This window comes from Schistocerca piceifrons, chromosome 2, assembly GCF_021461385.2.
Source record: "Schistocerca piceifrons isolate TAMUIC-IGC-003096 chromosome 2, iqSchPice1.1, whole genome shotgun sequence".
Taxonomy (NCBI): Eukaryota; Metazoa; Arthropoda; class Insecta; order Orthoptera; family Acrididae; genus Schistocerca; species Schistocerca piceifrons.
Genome location: NC_060139.1, coordinates 736070110 through 736088014, shown reverse-complemented (window position 1 = coordinate 736088014; position 17905 = coordinate 736070110). Strand labels below are relative to the sequence as shown.

Sequence of the window (17905 nt, the reverse complement as noted above, 5' to 3'; positions counted from 1 at the left end):
TTTGCTCCCCAAATAGCAAAACTCATCCACTACTTTTTTTCCTAATCTGATTCCCCCAGTATCACCTAATTTAATTCAGTTACATTCCCTTACTCTTGTTTTGCTTTTGCTGATGCTCATATTATACCTTCCTTTCAAGACACTGTCCATTCTATTCAACTGCCCTTCCAAGGTCTTTCCTGTCTCTGAGAGAATTGCAATGTCATCGGTAAACCTAATTTCTTTTTCCTGAAATTTAATTCCTACTCCAAATTTTTCTTTGGATTCCTGTACTGCTTATTCAAGGCACAGATTGAATACTATTGGCATTGGGCTTCAACCCTGTCTCTCTCCCTTCTCAACCACAACTTCACTTTCAAGCAACTCGACTCTTACACTTGCCGCCTGGTTTCTGCATAAGCAGTAAATTGTCTTTTGCTTCCTGTATTTTACTCCTGCTACCGTCAGCATTTCAAAGAGTGTATTCAAGTCGACATTGTTAAAAGCCTTTCCTTAAGCTGTCTTCTAAGATAAGTCATATGGTCAGTAGTACCTTGCAAGTTCCTACATTTCTCAGGAATCCAAACTGATCTTCCCAAAGGTAGGCTTCTACTAGTTTTCCCATTCTTCCCTAAACAATTCGTGTAATTATTTTGCAAACATGACTTATTAAATGGATAGTTCGGTAATATTCACATCTGTCAGCACCCCAAGTCTGAGGGTATTTCGTTTGTCTCATAACATCTTGGATACCATATGGAGTAGCTTTGTCCTGATGGAATGTCATCTTAAAGGAGCCTTGTTCGACTTAGGTCTTCAATTGCTCTGTCAAATTCTTCTTGCAGCATCATATCTCCCATATCATCTTCATTTACTTCCTCTTCCCTTTCTATAACATTGCCTTCAGTTTCATTTCCTTTGTACAGCCCCTCTATATTATACTTCCACCTTTCAGATTTCCCTTCTTTGCTTAGTACTGGTGTTACATCTGAGCTATCGATTTTTATACAGCTGTCTCTCTTTTATCCAAAGGTCTCTTTAATTTTCTTATAGGCAGTAATTTTTGGACTAGTTATACATCCTTCTATATCCTTACATTAGTCGTCTCACCATTCCTACTTAGCTGTTTTGTACTTCCTGTCAATCTGAATATGTAGATGTTTGTATTCCCTTTTACCTACTTCATTTGCTGCATTTTTATATTTTCTGCTTTCATCAAATAGATTCAATATCTCCTCTGGTATCCAAATCAAATAATGGAAAATATAGGGGGGAAAGCAACAATATTATGAAAAGAATAGTCACTACTCAGCCCCCCCCCCCCCCCACACACACACACACATTCAAATGCAACTTACACACATGACCACAAACTCTGGCAACTGAAGCCAGATCAGAATCTGGCTTTAGCTGCCAGAGACTGTGTGTGTGCGTGTGTGTGTGTGTGTGTGTGTGTGTGTGTGTTTACTTATTTGATCTTTTGCCATTTTCACTATTTCATTTTTCAAAGCTACCCATTTTCTTATATTATATTTGTTTCCCCTGTTTTAGTCAACCATTGCCTACTGCTCCCGCTGAAACTCTCGGAAACTCTCAACAACCTCTGGTTTCTTCAACTTACCCAAGTCCCATCTCCTTAACTTTCTACACTTTTTGCAATTTCTTCAGTTTTAATCAATGGTTCATAAATTATAAACTGTGGTACGAGTTCACATCTGACCCTGGAAATGTTTTACAACTTTAATCTGATTCTGAAATCTCTGTTTTACCATGATATAATCATTCTGAAACCTTCTGGTGTCTCCAGGTCTCTTCCATGCTTTCATGTTTTTTTTTATAACTAGATTTAATTAAATTTATTTTGAGTGCTATAATAGACATGTGAAAATTTGGTTTTTGGTATTAATGTGTTTATTTACTGCAATATTTAGCTTAACTTTGCTTCCTGTTTATGTCACTCATCCTTAGATTGTGTAACACAATTTTTTGTTGTTAATTGTATACATAAGATTCTTTAACTGATATGTTATTTACATTGTATATATCTTTTATTGTATTTATGTAAGTTTTACTTGAACTATAAACAGTTTCACGCATTTCATATCCTTTTGATTGACTCTTTACCTGGATCTAAGGAACACTAAATAAATAAATAAATAAATAAGATCACTGATGTCCTACCATAGAGTTTGAAGTTGGTTATATTAATATTGTTATTATACATAATACCAACGAAACAGAAGTAATTCTCTGTTGAGCCAGTCCACCAGAGATACAACAATACATGGGAATGCAAATTATATTTTCCCTAAAGTAATTAATTGATTTTCTGTAAACAGATTTTCTTTTGTCTTTTTGAGTACTATGTTCATTTGCATTGCATAGTAGATTTGATACTAACACATAAAAGTCAGAACTGAGAACCTACACAGAAACCTGCCCTGTTGTTGTTGTGGCCTTCAGTCCTGAGACTTGTTTGATGTAGCTCTCCATGCTCCTCTATCCTGTCTGAGCCTCTTAATCTCTTTCTGGAACTGCTTGCTGTAATCATTGTTGGTCTCCCTCTATGATTCCCCTCCCCCCCCCCCCCCAATACATTCTCTTCTCTTCAATATTAAACTGGTGATCCCTTGAGGCCTAAGAATGTGTCCTATCAACCAGTTCCTTCTTTTGGTCAAGTTGTGCCACAAATTTCTTGTCGTTCAGTTTTGTTCAGTACCTCCTCATTAGTTGTGTGATCTACCCATCTAATTGCCAGCATTCTTCTGTCACACTATATTTCAAAAGCTTCTCTTCTCTTCTTAAATGTTTACTGTCCATGATTCACTTACATACATGACTACACTCCACACAAATACTTTCAGAAGAGACTTTCTAACACTTAAATCTATACTCAATGTTAACACATTTCTCTTCTTGGCAAATGCTTTTCTTGCCATTGCCAATCCACATTTTACATCCTCTATAATTTGAACATCGTCAGTTATTTTGCTGCACAAATAGCAAAACTCATCTACTAATTTTTAAGTGTCTGGCTTCCTAATCTAATTCCCTTAGCATCACCTGAGTTAATTCAACTACACTCCATTATCCTTGTCTTGCTTTTGTTTATGTTCATCTTATATCCACCTTTCAAGACAATGTCCATTGCATTCAACTGCTCTTCCAAGTCCTTTGCTGTCTCTGACAGAATTGCAGTATCATCAGCAAACCTAAGGGCTTTTATTTCTTTTCTCTGAACTTTAATTCCTACTCAAAATTTTTCTTTGGTTTCCTTTACTGCTTGTTCAATGTACACATTAAATAACATTGTGGATATTTTACAACCTTGTCTCACCCCATTCTCAACCACTGCTTCCTTTTCATGCCCCTCAACTATTGTAACTACCATCTGATTTCAGTACAAGTTGTAAATAGCCTTTTACATCCTGTATTTTAACCCTGCTACCTTAATACTTTCAAAGAGAATATTCCAATGAACACTGTCAAAAGCTTTTTCTAAGTCTACAAATGATATAAATGTAGGTTTGCCTTTCCTTAACCTATCTTCTAAGGTAAGTAATAGGGCCAGCATTGCCTCACGTCTTCCAACATTTCTCTGAAATCGAAACTGATCTTCGCTGAGGTTGGCTTCTTCTAGTTTTTCCATTCTTCTGTGAGGAATTCATGTCAGTATTTTGGAACAATGACTTGTTAAACTGATGGTTTGGTAATTTTCACACCTGTCAGCAACTGTTTTCTTTGGAACTGGAATTATTACATTCTTCTTAAAGTTTGAGGGTATTTTGTCTGTCTCATACATCTAGCACAGAAGATGGAAGAGTCTTGTCATGGCTGGCTCTCCCAAGGCTATCAGTAGAGCTCTAATGGAATATTGTCAACTCTCGGGGCTTTGTTTCAACTTATATCTTTCAGAGCTCTATCAAATTCTTCTCGTACTATCATATCTCCCACCTCATCTTCATCTACCTCCAATTCCCTTTCTATAATATAGCCTTCTAGTTTAGACCCTTTATATACTCCTTCCACCTTTCAGTTTTTCCTTCTTTTGTTAGTAATGGTTTCCCATCTGAGCTCTTGATATTCATACAGCTGCTTCCCTTTTCCCCATAGGTTTCTTTAATTTTCCTGTAGGTGGCATCTACCTTGCCCCCTAGTGAAATAATCTTCTAAATCCTTACATTTGTCCTCTAGTCATTCCTGCTAAGCCATTTTGCACTTTCTGTCTCATTTTTTAAACATTTGTACTCCCTTTCACCTGCTTCATTTGGTGCATTTTTATATTTTCTTCCTTCATCAATTAAATTCACTATCACCTGTGTTATTGAAGGACTTCTACTAGGCCTTGTCTTTTTAACTATCTGATCCTCTGCTGCATTCGCTATTTCATCTCTTAAAGCTACCCATTTGTCTTCTACTGTGTTCCTTTCCCCTGTTCTTTGTTCTAGTCAACCGTTGTCTATTAATCCCTCTGAAACTCTCAACAACCTCTGGTTCTTTCAACTTATCCATGTTCCATCTCCTTAATTTCCTATCTTTTTCCAATTCCTTAAGTTTTAATCAAAAGTTCAAAACCATCAAGTTGTGGTCAGAGTACACATCTGTGCCTGGAAATGTCTGACAATTTAAAATCTGGCTCCTAAATCTCTGTCTTACCATTATATAATCAAACTGAAACCTTCTGGTGTCTCCAGGGCTCTTCCATGTACACAACCTTCTTTTATGATTCTTAAATCAAGTGTTAGTGATGATTAAATGATGCTCTGTGCAAAATTCTACCAGGTTGTTTCTTCTTTCAATCCTTCCCCAGTATCCACATTCACCTACTATTTTTCCTGCCCAACTCTGATGAAATTCTCAGTTGATATTATGGGAAAGGAAAGCAGCAAAGCCTATCAGAGAAGACAAGAACTGAACATATGTATACAACTTACAACTGAGATAACGTATGTCCCAACACATTTTGAAATGCTAAAGAAAGAAAGTATTTTCCCCCTTTGTGGGGTATTAGGTACCCAAGATATAATTATTTTGTGAAACAGTGATCTATGGATCTGCCGAAATTATGTTCTTAAATGTTTGGTATAGTTCACATTCCGTTTAGCCACATGATAATGTATTACTTCATATTTCTTTTTAATACCTGGATGAAGCAGAATCAGGGGCATACTGTAGCATTGATAGTTTCATTTTTTACAAAAACTTTCTTACCACTCCTTTACAGAACAGTTCCACTAAAGCTGCAGTTGATCCACCATCAGTTACCATCAGTTTCAGACCTCTGTCCTCAGGATTACTTTCCCAGTCATTTGATGTATGCCAGTTCTCCAAACTCAATGACATGGTGAATGACTGATGGAATATTGAGTATTGATAACTTGTTTGTAATATGTGTCGATAGCTGGAAAAGAATGATCAGTATTGAGAATCAAAAGAATGTAATGCTGTGTAAAGAGGTATTGTGTTTTAAGAAATTAAAATTACTTAGTAACAGAAATGGCCCAAGAGAAAACACATTTGCATTTATCAACAAAGAGTCTCGGAACTAACAGGTCGATGTCTTATGACCTCTATGTGCAATATTAACAATGTCAACCAACAGTGTCTTTTTTGTCTAAAACTGTCATTCATTTCCTCAGACACTGAATGTCAACTCAATTCCTCGTACACATTTCTAACGGCTTGTACATTATGTACCCACTGCAACTGACCATACAGCAGTTTGAAGAGTATCAGTGCAGATATAGATGTAGGTGTATAATAACTTTACAACTGAAAATACTTTATATTTTTCATCAGACTGAAGACAAATGTGTCCTGATGTAATAAAACTGTTGCACCAACTCAGTAACTCATTTATAACTTTGGCACAATGGCTGTAAATGTTATAGTGAGTAAAGTTTCTGCAGGAAAAACATAGCTGTATGTTTCAAGTAATTATGATAGTGAAATGTCAAAGCTTAATGAGTGCTTATGAAGCTTACAGAAACTGGTGAATGGCTTAAGAAATTGTGTTATCAATTGACAAAATGAAAACCTGAAGTTACGAATGGAGTTTCACAAATCATGTGCGATAATTAAGGACAAAAGCATAAAATGTCTGTGTGTGAGAAGGTAAATTACAGAGGTAGGATTGCTGGATCTAAATTGCTATCATATTTTGCAAAACACGTCTCAGTTGTAGAAAAAAATGTCGATGTCCCGCCTTCAACTGACAGTAATAATTAATGCACGGAAAACAATGAACTTCATAAAAGTTTTGGTGACATGGATATAAATGTTTATCAGAATATAAAGCAGAAATCAATAAACAAAATGGTTGGCATCCTCTTCCCAGCGTATAGTCAAGGTAGAAAATTAATAAACTTTTGCACGGTGTTAAGAAAGATCTTCAAGTGACTACCATTGTCGTACCTAGTGCAGTAACAGAAAGTGCATTGATAAAAAATCCCTAAGAACATGGAGCAACAAAACGATTAAAAAAAATATTTACTATCAGAATATTCATTCTGTAAGAAAGAAATTTTTTGATTTAGAAGTCTTCTGATCAACTGTTATTTGCAATGTACATCTGATCCATATCAGTGAGGAATGGTTCAAGGATGAAGAACTGCTAATTTCTAAGTTATCAAATTTACTACTGGCATTAGGTATAGTCAGTTACGTAAAAGAGGTGGTGTCTGCCTACCTCTTGTCAAAAACATGGTTAATTTCCACAAATTAAACAAAACCGATCATATCTTCATAATAAAGAAATCATTATTTATGCATACATATTTCTTGATGGCACTCTTTCAGAGTTTTTAAGAAATCTGGAACATGTCCTGCATGTGCACAGTTCAGAAGGAAACAAAACTATTAACTGTTAATTTTTCCATTTATTACTAAATTCACTAGACCTTGTGGCTACATTTAATATGGAAGGTATTGTCAGTAAACCCTCTAGAATAACTGCTATCTCCAGTAACCTTATTGACACCATTTTTATTTATAATTCTTTCACTCCATTATTAAATGTTGAAAATATGTTGACTGGATTGTTTGATCACTAGGTGATCTTGATAAAATTATAGTTGTCTTGCTGTGTCTCCTCTGACAAGCCAAAAACTACATACAGGCTTTTAATTAATGATTCCAAGAATTTAGAATTTATTAGATTTATACTATATCATGAATCCTGGAAGGATGCATTCAATGAGGATGATACTAATAAGAAAGCAAAAATATTTACTGATACTGTGGACCATTATTTTAATATTGTCTTTCCCCTTAGAAGACCAGTAACTTATAGCACAAGTATACCATTTTATGTAAGGTGGATTGCTGAAACCTCCTTAGTATTTCCACATTTGATGTTTGACTTTGGCTTCTAAGCACTCCAGGATGGCAAGTGAGAGAATTTTGTAGGTTTCTGGTAGCAGGGATATTTCTATGTAGTTGTTTATGTTTTCCATGGTGCCTTCCTAATGCAATGAATGAAATGGGCTATTTTCCAGGCTATCGGTAAGGTTTCCTCAATTTAATTTCTTTTAGCTGCTGTTGCAAGATTTCTATTGATTCTTCAGAGGCAAAATTCCACTGTTTTGTAATGACTGAGTCTCCTGCAGCACTTCGCTGCTTTTGAGACAGGCAATGTGGTGCTTGATTTTGTCTTTGACAGATTGTCCGGTCCCTAGGCACTGGACAATAGTTTTGTTGGCCTCAATTGGGCTTTTACCTTCATCAAGATCCAGTGTCAACAACAATGACCATTTCTTCTTTCTTGTTAAATTCTTCCGAAATCGTTATTTTGTTGCATTCATATACTTCTTTCTTCTCGATTGATTGTAACATAATATGCTACAGTCTGGCTTGATACCTTACAGAAAGCAGATGCTTTTTTCTGGGATATCCAGTTCTATACGAAATAGACCTACTGCTGCATGAACAAACCACAATTTTTACAAAGAAAACTGTTGAGCTTCAGTTTTGCATGTCTCAAGTCCAATTGGTGTTCTAGATCTGTATACTACCCTGCATCAGACATTGCAATAGGCCCCTACATATGGTACATCCTTAGCAAGTGAAAACTTGCCAACAAATATCCTTACACCACAAATCCATTTTACAATCCACAGTGCAATTTTCTCCGGTATTCTCATGTAACAAAGACTTGAATTGTTATCCACAGATCCTTCTGCAACCATATAACGTATTCACTGCTCCATGTCCCACATCTACACTGTCCATCCAATAAGTTCCACGACTGATTTTATTCCTGGTATGTAAACAACATCAGTGCAGTGACAACTGAACTAACAACTGTAAACAACAAATGTGAACAGGCAATGTTAAGTACTAGGCATGTGGCTTTAGTGTGTCAACACTGTTGAGTCACAAATTGCAATGGAGCACCAAACTGAACATCTCTAAATTAACTGTTCAAGACAGTCTCCAGAACTGTTTTGAAGAAGAGAGAAATTTGTTCAAAGTTCGTCCTGCACACCTTGAGCCCAAACAAAAACACATAGCATGGACACCTGCTGGAACTTGACTGAAATGAAAAACGCATAAAATTTTTTCATGGAAAAAATCTACACAGATCACAAAACTTGGTGTTATTGGTATGAATGTACAACAAAACAACAACACCAAGATCAAAGAAGGTGTGAACGTGACATGCGAGCTAAGCAAAATCCCAAAGAAGGAATTTTCTGCAAATTCACATTACTGTGTGAAAGTTTTGTGTGTTGTATACCAAAGTGGACTCAACATCATCATCATCATCATCATCATCATCAGTGTTCTGCCAAAAGGCAGGTTTTCCCATGGTAATTCACCAGGTTGTCTGGTCTTCTGCCATCCTCTTCAGGTCTGCATAAATTTCTCTTCCCTTTATGTTGTCTATCATCTTGTATCTCCTTCTTCCTCTCAGTCTTCTCCCACAAACCAATCCTTCCAAAGCATCAGCCAGTAAGCACTCCCTTCTCAATTAATGTTCCAACCAGTTCTTTTTCCTTTCTCTTACAGCCGTCAGCAGACATCTTCTCTCACCAACCCTTTCCAATACTCTTTTAATACTCACTCTTTCCATCCAGTGGACTGAGACTATGTAAAACACCCAATACATTAAAACCAGCATCTTAAGTTTTTTATTTTTCATTAATCCAATCATGAAACTTTTTGGACTGATGGGGTATTTCATGTGTTCACTTCATGTTTGTCTCTTTTTCCTCATCAAATACCATCCAGTTTCACCTTCAATATTCCTTTATACTGTTTACCCATACTTACCTGCCCCTTTTGTTATTTGCATTCCTTTTCCCCTTCCGTAGTGATATCTCATCCCAAATGGACATCTACATCAACTATCTAATGAGTTGTTACCCTCACTTCTTAAATTGTGTGTGAGAGATGTGACATACATGGTTGACACATGCATCTTAGGTGGCCTGTATGTAACCAATATGCTCTTGTTTAATTCTGAGATACAGGTAGACATTGCCTGCAGAAGAGGACTGTATCACAACTGCTCAAGAATATTATAAAAACATTAACTTCTGCAAGATATTCCTATGCACTTTCCCCCCTGTTGTTTCTAAGTGCATAACATCCACGAAAATGGAAACCTCAGCATATTTTTGACAAGTTTCTGAAACAGCACATGAAGATTTGTGTGGTTTAGTGTATTTTAATGTAGTGAGTGAGACACTTAACTGGCCCCTGCATTTAAGTGATACAGCATCATCCAGGATGAATGTATATAAACAATAAGATTCACTGATGACACTGCTATCATCTGTGGACATGAGGAAGAATTACAGGACCTTTTGAAAGAAATTACCAGTTTAATGAGAACAGAGGATTGACTAAGGGTAAACCAAAGAAACATAAAAGCATTAAGGAGCAATAGAAATGCTATTATCAACAAACTTAGCACTGAAATTGGGGACCATGTAGCAGATGAAGTGAAAGAATTTTGCTAACTTCGAAGCACAATAATACATGGCAGACAAAGCGAAGACAATGTAAGGAGCAGACCAGTGCATGCAAAGAGAGCATTCCCCACTAGAAGAAGTCTACTAGCATCAAACATCAGCCTTCATTTGTGAAAGAAATTTCTGAAAGTGCACAGCCGGAGGGCAATTGTATAGGAGGGAACTATGAACTGTGGGAAAACCATAAAAGAATAGTTTGAGATGTGTTTTTACAGGAGGATGCTGAATATTAAGTGTACTGACAAAATAAAAAATGAAAGAGATTTTCTGCAGAATCAGCAAGGAAAGGAATATGTGGAAAATATTAAATTCAAGAAGAGGCACAATGATGGGATCTGTGTTAAGACATCAGGGAATAACTTGCGTGGCACTAGAGGGAGCTACAGAAGAAACATTTTTAAGAACAGACAGAACTTAGAATATATATAACAAATAATTGAGAATTATATGTGGAAGCGCTACTCTTGAGATGACAAAATTTGCACAGGAGAGGAAAATGAGCTGCATCATAGTTCTTCAATGAAATGTACTATACAACAGTTTTACTGTTATTTCCATCTTTACCGTTTTGGAAGTGTGTTAGGAATATAATTATAGATAATGATTTACTTTGATGGGTGAGTGCAGTTATGTATCATTTGGCTAAGTTTGTGGTGTACAGGATAGAACAATGCAAGACACTAGTAGACTTCTTCTAGTGGGGAATGCTCTCTTTGCATGCACTGGTCTGCTCCTTACATTGTCTTCGCTTTGTCTGCCATGTATTATTGTGCTTCGAAGTTAGCAAAATTCTTTCACTTCATCTGCTACATGGTCCCCAATTTCAGTGCTAAGTTTGTTGATAATAGCATTTCTATTGCTCCTTAATGCTTTTATGTTTCTTTGGTTTACTCTTAGTCAATCCTCTGCAAGACACTTCCTGAAAATCAGTCCAAGATGATTACAAAATTCTAATGATGTCAAACGTATCGCCAAAATTTTTGAAAAGCAGCAAAAAGAGAGTATATCATTATGTGTTCTATTAGTCCTGAAAATATAAAAGATACAATAAGAATTTGAAGTAGATATGTGGTTACTTCACAACAACAAATCACCCAGTAATAAAAAATGAGAAAACTAGTAGTCTGTTATCACCAGACCTAGAAATACACTTGCTTCCACAACCAACAAAACAGGTCACTTGTAACTTCTGAATACTCATGACAGACATTATAAGAAGTTTTACTGGCTAGGATATTCTTCCCATACTCTGCAGTGTTACACACAGTCTAGAATATTACCAAACAGTGTGAACCAGAGACAATGATGGATGATTTACTGCTCTTTTAACAGCACATGTAAACAGATACTATACTTTTGTATTGGGGAAAATAAATGGCAAGAGATGAAGTGTCTCAATAGTTACTTCAAGTACACACACCAATACTGTCAATAACATGATACAAAACACCAGTCCATAACATTCTCTGATCACATAAGGACATTATACACTGATGAGCCACAACACCATGATCACTTTCTTGGTATCTTACTGGTCCACATTTGGAACGAAATACATCACTGATTCTGCATGTCGGGGATCCAACAGTTTGTTGGTAGGTTTGAGGAGGTACATGGCATTAGATGTCTATGCACAAGTCATATAATTCATGTAAACAATGGGCTGCTGACCAGCATAAGCAGTGATGGTCTCCAATAGTGACCCAATTGGGTTCCGTACGATTTACACTAGGCGAATTTGGTTGCCAAGACAGCAATGCGAGTTCACTATAATGTACCTCAAATCACTGTAAATGGTTCTGTCTCCAAGAACCCAGACAATTACTCTATGTGATCAAAAGTATCTGGACACTGGCTGAAAATGACTTACAAGTTTGTGGCGCCCTACATCAGTAATGCTGGAATTCAATATGGTGTTGGTCCACCCTTAGCCTTGATGACAGCTTCCACTCTCGCAGGCATACATTCAATCAGGTGCTGGAAGGTTTCTTGGGGAATGGCAGCCCATTCTTCACAGAGGGCTGCAATGAGGATAGGTATCGACGTCAGTCGGTGAGGCCTGGCATGAAACTGGCGTTCCAAAACATCCCAAAGGTGTTCTGTAGGATTCAGGTCAGGACTCCGTGCAGGCCAGTCCATTACAGGGATGTTATTGTCATGTAACGACTCTGCCACAGGCTGTACATTATGAACAGATGCTCGATCATCTTGAAAGATGCAATCGCCATCGCTGAATTGCTCTTCAACAGTGGAAAGCAAGAAGATGCTTAAAACATCAATGTAGGCTTGTGCTGTGGTAATGCCACACAAAACAACAAGGCGTGCAAGCCCTCCATGAAAAATTTGACCACACCATAACACTGTCGCCTCCAAATTTTACACACACTGGCAGATGACGTTCACTGGGCATTCACCATAACCATACCCTGGCATTGGATCGCCACATTGTGTACTGTGATTAGCCACTCCACACAATATTTTTCCACTGTTCAATTGTCCAATGTTTACACTCCTTACACCAAGCGAGATGGTGTTTGGCATTTACTGGTGTGATGTGTGGCTGCTCGTCTACGAAATTCAAGTTTTCTCACCTCCTGCCTAACTGTCATAGTACTTGCAGTGGATCCTGATGCAGTCTGGAATTCCTGTGTAATAGTCTGGATAGATGTCTGCCTATTACACATTACGAGCCTCTTCAACTGCTGGCAGTCTCTGTCAGTCAACATACGAGGTCATCCTGTACATTTTAGTGCTGCACGTGTCCCTTCACGTTTTCACTTCACTATCACATCGGAAACAGAGAACCTATGGATGTTTAGGAGTGTGAAATATTGCATACAGACATATGACACAAGTGACACACAGTCACATGACCACCTTCGAAGTCCGTGAGTTCTGCGGAGTGCCCCATTCGGCTCTCTCACGATGTCTAATGACTACTGAGGTCGCTGATATGGAATACCTGACAGTAGAGGCAGCACAATGAACCTAATATGAAACACGTATGTTTTTGGGGGTGTCCAGATACTTTTGATCACATAGTGTATACTGCTGAAAGATGACATCGCTGCTGGGGAAGACATCAAACACGAAAGGATGGAGGTGGTTCGCAGCTGTCAGCATGTCTTCGATTACTACCACAGGTGCCATTAAAGCGCAGAAGGCTGTCTCTCGTAGCATAATACTGCTCCCACCAGCCTGCATCTGTGGCATGCTGCATGTTTTGAGCCACAGTTCACCTTGATGACAGCATTTGTGGAGACGACCACTGACCTTGTGTAGCAAACATGTGATTCATATGAAGAACCAACATGTTTCCACTGATTGACTGTTGAATTCCACTGGTCCCATGCCCACCAAAATCGTAACTGACAAAGTCATTGGGTCAGCATTTGAACATACAGGGGTGGTCCGCTGAGGAGCACCATGTTTAGCAATGTACGATGAACTGTGTGCTCCAAAACAGTTGTGTGTGCACCAACATTGTGCTCTTTTAGCAGAGATGGCACGGATCATCACCTACCCTGCTTTACACAGCAGACAAGCCTCCACACCCCACGTTCTGTGAAGAATAGTGGATATCCAACCATTTAATACCTAGTGGTAGTATCACTGTCCTACCTCTTTCCATAGACGCTCACAACAGTAGCACATGAGCATTCAACCAGCTTTGCCGTTTTCAGTATAGTCATTCACTGGTTTTGCATAATAATAATGTGCCCTTTCTCAAAGTCACTTATCTCAATGGGTGTCCCATTTGCAACCCATACTAGCTAGCTAGCAGCTAGGGTGATCCCCTGTCCATGTCTGCTCCATTTACATACTTTTGTTAACACATCATGTGCCCACAACACAACCAGGCTGCATCCAACACCACAGTGGGCAGCAGTCATAACACTTTGTCATATCAGTGTATATTATGCTATGAGGTCAAGATGCTGTTATGTATATTAGAAGCAAACAACCTATAACCATGTAACAATTTTTTTTTTTTTTTCATCAGTCTTCTGACTGGTTTGATGCGGCCCGCCACGAATTCCTGTCCTGTGCTAACCTCTCCATCTCAGAGTAGCACTTGCAACCTACATCCTCAATTATTTGCTGGATGTATTCCAATCTGTCTTCCTCTACAGTTTTTGCCCTCTACAGCTCCCTCTAGTACCATGGAAGTCATTCCCTCATGTCTTAACAGCTGTCCTATCATCCTGTCCCTTCTCCTTATCAGTATTTTCCATGTTTTCCTTTCCTCTCCGAATCTGTGCAGAATCTCTTCCAATGTAACACTGTTGACTCAATTGTCACTAGAGTTGTCAAGTAACATCATTATGAAATAATTCAAAAACTTCATGAATAACTGCTCCAGCATACATTTAACACCTACTATAGCTCCATCAAAATCAAAGGAGCAAACTTATACAGTAATGTGACAGCAAATGGGACATCAATTTCATATGGATATCAAGACCACCTGAAGTATGTAGCAGTGTAACCAGAGGAAGTAGTGATGTTGGATGCTGGGGTCTGGAGCAAAGTCGATGTTCTAACTCATCTAAGCCACTGTTCCAGAGGTCTACAATATGTTAAATTATCTACTTCAAAATTTGAAATATTGTATGAAACTATGTATTTTCCATATACAAACTGAAGATGGCAATCATGCCAAAATAAGCCCACTGTAATAAACAATACAACTGAACACAGCAGCAGTTTGGTCGCACAGCATAATGTACAGGGTGTCGGAAAAGACTTTCCCTGATTACTTAAATTGATAACTCAGGCTAGAAGTAAGATACATATATGAAACTTGTGTCGAATTGTTTACAACTATCATAGTTTTTTTTCTGTTTTAGGTTCGCAGTACGTAAGTAGTGGATGAGGTGCAGTGCCCAAGAAGCCATGTTAACCAATCAGAGGAGGCACAGTGTGTCCTGTGGTTCCATGAGACACGATCACCAACCACAGTGCAGAGACACTTCCAGACAACATTTGGAAGGAATCCACCTGATGTCAAGAGCATTAAAGCCTGGTATGAGAAGTTCAAGAATACAGGATCGGTTGCTGACCTTCTGAGGTCTGTTCGACCAAGAACCCCAGCAGATAGGGTGGAAGCTGTAAGGCAGTCTTTTCTGTGAAGTCCGAAGAAATCGGTGTGCAGGGCCTCACGTTAATTACAGATGCCAAAAAGCTCTCTCCATGACATTTTACACAAACATTTATTGTTTCCTGCATACAAAGTGCAAAAAATCGTTCAGGCCTTGTTTCCCAATGACAGTACACGTCGATATGACTTTGTGGTCGAGGTGCTGCCAACGGTCTAGCCTCCATGCTCTCCTGACATAACCCCATTAGACTTCTTTTTATGGGGTTATGTCAAGAACGAGGTCTACCGAACACGTGTACCAGATCTTGAAACCCTGTGGCAACGGATAACTACAGTCGTTGAATCGATACCTCCAGTGATGTTGGCTAATGTGTGGATGGAAATTGAATATCGCCTAGATGTGCTATGTGCCACCAAGGGTGCTCATGTGGAAGTTTACTGATGCGTGAAAAAAACTTTGATAGTTTGTAAACAATTAGACACCAGTTTCACATTTGTATCTTACTTCTAGCCTGAGTTATCAATTTATGTAATCAGAAAAAGACTTTTTGGACACCCAGTATAATGTCGTCGTATGGCATATGTGATGCAGCAGGCCCAAATGAGTTCAAATTCTCTAATAATTTTGTTTTAAACATCACTTCAGCTCTGAAAAGCAAAGTAGAGTTTGGCATTCTGTCCCTATACGGTCCAATCGGGTCCGTCTGACCACGTCATCTGCTGCAAATGGCATCACGGGATGCGGTAGGGAGGAGCGTGTGGTCAGCGAACCACTTTCCGGCCACTGTCAGGTTTCTTGACCTTTAAACCACTACTACTCGGTCAAGTAGCTACTCAGCTGTCCTCACAGGGCTGAGAGCACCCTGTTCCCTTCTCACACCAAGGAAAACTTCCTAGCAGTACTGGGAATCGAACCCGGGTTCCCCGCATGGCAGTCTACTGTGCTGACTAGTCAGTTATGCAGACAGACATTGCAGCTCTTAAGGATGACTTACTAACAAAACTCCTAAGACTGTAATTGATACCACAGCAACTCATGCTAGAATTGCTGAAGCTTTCTGACAAAGGTAAAAGGCTGCAACATAAAATACAATACCAGAGAATGCATTGTGAGTAATACCAGAGACGAATCATCAACAAATCAATAAGTGCAATGGTCAAAGATTAAAGTGATGACTTGAAACTCATCAGAGATGAAGTACTAACTTCAATTAACACGGATGGTGGAAGGAAGCAACCATGGCCATTTTAAAAAGCTATGCCTGGAAACATTAGCTTAGAGTTCATGATGACAAGGTCATTACAAATGGAGCACAAGCTTGGATTTAATAAGGATGAGGACGGAAATCACACAGGGCTTTATCTAAGCCACTATTCCAACATTCACTTTAAGTAATTCAGAGAATGGATGAGACAACTAAATCAAGACAACAAATTGGAGATTTATTTGAACCTTTTCCCTATGGAGGAGAGTACATTGTCTCCATCACTGTGGCTTCTAGCTCACTGGAACTACATCAGCATCCATATGAAGTGACTGAGGGGAAATAATGGAACATGTGTTTTTCCACGTAGGGCGTGATTCCATGATTATGAGTCTACAAAAGCAGCACTCACTCAAGAAATGCATCAGTTAGTGGTTGGCAAAAGTTCTTGGCATATCACTGATAATTTATGGTGTCAAATCAATGTTACACAACATTTAGAAAGAATTTAATTCTCACTGTTCCAAATTTATGCAAATAATTATTACTCCAAATGTATTTTAATGCTCAGTATGTATCTCTCTATCCTGATGACTCCTCTGTGAATTGGTAAAGAGTACGATAGGCAACTACTTGTACTATGAGTGTTGCCCAAAAAGTAATGCACTGCATTTTTTTCCTCGACAATTCTTTATTGAACAAAATGAGAATTACACACGCAAAAGAATGGTGCTTTATCTACACACCCTATTTTCCATGTAATTTCCATTCCATTCTATGGCTTTCCTCCAGTGCGAAACAAGGTCGTGTATGCCCTGTTGGCACCAACCCTTGTCCTGGTAGCAGAGCCAATGCTTCATTGTGTGAATCACCTCCTCATTGTCCTCAAAATCTCTTCCAAAAATGGCATCATTTAATGGCCCAAAAATGTGGAAGTCCGAGGCAGCTAGGTCAGGGCTGTTAGGTGTGAGAGATGCGGATGGTCTCCCTGGAGCTCCACCGAACCGCCTTCTGATGACCTCACCCTCTGTGCCCAGCAACTAACTGTACTTCTGTTGACATCAGATGCTCCATATACTTTGCACAAGCATTTGTGAATATTCGCCACAGTTTCATTCTCTGTTGTAACAAATTCAATGATTGCATGTTGCTTATAACATACATCACCTACAGACATCATTCTGAAACTATCCTGCAGCTACACTGTCGGTTGGAAGTGACGGAAACTTGGCATGCTGACTCAGGAGACTTCAAATGATACACACACAATGTTTTGCAATCGTAGCATTTTTTCGGCTGAGAAAAAAAATGTGGTACATTACTTTCTGGGCACGAAATCCGATGGGCACCTATTACTGTCATCATACTGTGTAGGTCATTTACATAATGTGAACTCTTTGAACAGCAACTTAAAAAGTAGCTTTAAATGATGCAACAAAATCGAAAAATTGACAGTGGTGAATAATCTTTGAAAGATGTGTTTCAAAAGACAGAAATAAGTGAATTATGAGAGCTTTTGTAAGGTGTGTTGTAACGATACCTGAATACTTTTCTTTTTTTGCTTCTGCCTCTGTTCTGCCATTAATGATGGGCAATTGCAATTTGCGTATTGTGTTTCTGAGGCAGGGATTGATAACCATTAC

The 17905-nt window shown here is 38.5% G+C and overlaps 1 protein-coding gene across 1 annotated transcript in view; it reads right to left on the bottom strand.

Annotated features, from left to right (window-relative positions):
- Positions 1-17905, bottom strand: part of LOC124775806 (general transcription factor 3C polypeptide 1) — a 354943-nt gene that overhangs the window by 65401 nt on the left and 271637 nt on the right. The window contains 1 exon segment of the mRNA XM_047250637.1: positions 5191-5380. Within this exon segment, the coding sequence (XP_047106593.1) occupies positions 5191-5380 (190 nt within the window).